The following is a 2943-nucleotide window of genomic DNA, read 5'->3' on the forward strand; positions in this document are numbered from 1 at the left end:
GAGGCCCCACTGAAATGAAATGTGAAATGAAGTGCTGTCAAGGTTTGACTACACAAACGTTTAGGGTCAACTTTCGTCCAAATCAACATTAATTTGCCATTATCAACATTATTTGCCATTTTACTGGAGTATCACAATTTTCTACAATAAATATACACGCACATTCGTCAAGAAAGAAAATGAATGGTTTTGTTTCCACTCATTAATGATTAGAATCATTAGTCAGAAATCAGCTTTGATGACCAGTCATTACTGAAAAATGATTGTATATAAATGAAGACGAATCATTGTCAAAACTCAAGTGACAACTATTGCTTTAAAGTCCTTATTACAAAGAATCCTAATTTTTATATAATAATTACTGATTTGATTTGTCATCTGATTTTTATTGGAATTAAAATCATCTATTGCTTGTCTACTTTAATCATCACAGACTCCTCTGAACATTACTGTTGAACTGTGATTACGCTCTATGTTTTTGACAAGCAAACATATTATGAACAATCGTTAGAACTATAATTTTGGTTGAGAATATAACAGAATATCACAGAATTATTTCCTGGATGACCTTCATATTCAACTTAGTTGAAAACCTGATATCAGAGAGACTTATTTTTCAGGACTTTAGAAAAAACAAAAACAAGATTATATAAATTGCAGAATATCAGATTTAATCATCAACAAATGTAAAAATATGCCATGACATAATCCAACAAATTCACAGAGCCAATGATATAATATTACCATAGAACCAGGAGTTCCTGGTGTAATAATATGGATGGTTTAAATTACATTTTACTTTGTTATAATAAGGCCATGTCTAAAACATTGTCTATAATTTTCTACCAATAACTTGATTGAAATAATAAATATATGAATATAGATTAAACTAAAAAAAGTTGTACTATTCTTTACATAATAAATCTCCATGACTAAAGATTATTAATTCTTAAGTATTATAAATTGATTTGAATTCCCAGAAGATTTTCCAAATACATGTAAAATTGACACTAAATCACATTTTTTTTATATTTACATGAATAAACTTAAAAAATAACCAACAAAAATGTAATCTATAAATACTTAAGTTACTATCTTGTAAAAGACTGGTCAGGTAATTATGACAAATAAAAAAAAATAAATACAGTGTATAAAGTTAACCTAAAGTAAACTAGTATTTGCTATGATTTCAAGGTTTATAAAATGTTTGAATAATTAAGGCTTTTGGACAATTTTTGAATACAGTTTTCAATAGGCATATACATACACAGAAGTATACTGGACAGGTTATTTAACAATTAGCTGCAGTTGTATTATCACAGGGTTCATATGTCAAGTTAAATATATAAACCAAACACAAACCTCGTAATCATGTCTTGATTAAGTTGGAAAAATATCACCATTGGTTATAAATATTTTTTTTTGGATCTGAGCAACACAGCGTGTTGCAGATTTAAGGCTATTTATATGTTTGAGAAAGTCGAATAGCGGGGACAGATCTGGCAATATGGTAAGAGAACTTCATATATTTATCATGTTATTGTGATGATTTCTTTTTATTTTCTTCTTTTTCATGGTATTATATAAGTATCCTTACTTTATAGAACAGAATCGCTATATTGGCTGCTGTTGTAGTTCTAAGTATTGCAGGTAAGTTAAGGAAATCTTTCTTGCAGCCTTCTCCAAAAGAAGGTTGGTTTCCAGTTTCATGGGGAAAACAGTGACTTTAAATATTTTTTTGATACTCAAAAGCATGCTCTGAATACTATCAATTTTGAAACCAAGGCAAGCTACTGACAAACAAGCTAACCTGACAGTGATTTCAAAAGCCTCCTTTAAAGTCAGCATCTCGAAAATTTTATGTTCGTATTCATAACCTATTTGCAATACAACCTATCAATTGTCGGTTTTTCGATGCCAATTGACGTCACAATTCTCTCTAAACACAGCGAACTTTGCTTAAATTTTGCATTAATTTTTCTTATATATCTAGATCTGCTTCTCTTTAGGAATTACAGAGGCAATGTATCTAATAATCCCACCAAACCGTGGTATCAGAAACTGGGACGATGCGGTTGCCTTTTGTCGGCGACGGTCAGCAAGAATTGCAAAGATTGATAGTGCTGACGAATGGAACACTTTGTATGATATCCTTAAATGTGAAAACGGTAAGTCAACTCCTAGCAGCGGCCACGCTTGGACAGAATAATGTTGGAGCAATCCATAACAGCAAGACGATTTGGTCAGTAAAATGGCAAATCAATCTATAAGAGCCAGAAAACTTGGAAAGTATACCCATAAGTCCACCTCTAACCAGGGAAACACTTCGTCAGTAATATATAAAGCCCTCCCCTAACAGTGGGAAGTTTTGCGGGTCAGTAATGCTTAAATACTTAAAACTCGATTCTCCCTTATATCCACTGCAAAATGAATTTTTGCGCATTTTGAGGTTTTGATTTTCTGAAATATATGATTATTTTCCAATTATGACAAGAACCTTTTCTCAATACATATACATTTACATTGCTTAAAATGCAGTATTAAACTGAAGGCTTAATGAATTACAATTGTCTTTTTAAATAAGTCAGGTGTACATATAATCAGGAAACATCCTTATTTTCTGTAATTTATTTGTATAAATGTGAGTACCACTAATTTTAACAATTCATATGATTCCAGACAAAGGAGATGGCTGGTATATCGGAGGTAGGGCAAGAAATGGAAACTGGTACTGGGAGGACGGATCATACATTTCATACAAAAACTTCGCTCCAAACTTTAAATTATTCCCACAGCAGGGCACAACCAGAACTGTCTACAATTACGCCTTTGTGCCTTCTGTTGGCCGCTACTGGAAATATGTGTCCCCTCGATCATCTAACGTTCTCGGAGTCATTTGTGAAAAGTCGTGTTGATTTTGAAAATAAAAGATTTTCTTCTGGT

General features: G+C 31.9%; 1 protein-coding gene across 1 annotated transcript; it reads left to right on the forward strand.

Annotated features, from left to right (window-relative positions):
• The first annotated feature begins 1588 nt into the window (after positions 1 to 1588).
• On the forward strand, positions 1589 to 2943 carry LOC134235781 (galactose-specific lectin nattectin-like). Its single transcript, XM_062717923.1, has 3 exons — positions 1589 to 1650; positions 2010 to 2168; positions 2680 to 2943. Exons 2-3 carry the CDS (start codon positions 2024 to 2026, stop codon positions 2913 to 2915), a joined length of 381 nt encoding a protein of 126 aa, XP_062573907.1. The 5' UTR covers positions 1589 to 1650; positions 2010 to 2023; the 3' UTR covers positions 2916 to 2943.

The sequence above is a fragment of the Saccostrea cucullata genome, unplaced genomic scaffold (assembly GCF_032062105.1).
Source record: "Saccostrea cucullata isolate Sc308-1 unplaced genomic scaffold, CSIRO_AGI_Scuc_v1 ctg4475, whole genome shotgun sequence".
NCBI lineage: Eukaryota > Metazoa > Mollusca > Bivalvia > Ostreida > Ostreidae > Saccostrea > Saccostrea cuccullata.

What these genes read in the sequence shown, in the direction of transcription:
- LOC134235781 (XM_062717923.1), top strand. Translation starts at nt 2,024, where the DNA reads ATGTATCTAATAATCCCACCAAACCGTGGTATCAGAAACTGGGACGAT. An exon ending in TATCCTTAAATGTGAAAACG is followed by an intron (nt 2,169 to 2,679) that starts GTAAGTCAACTC and finishes ATATGATTCCAG; the next exon opens with ACAAAGGAGATGGCTGGTAT.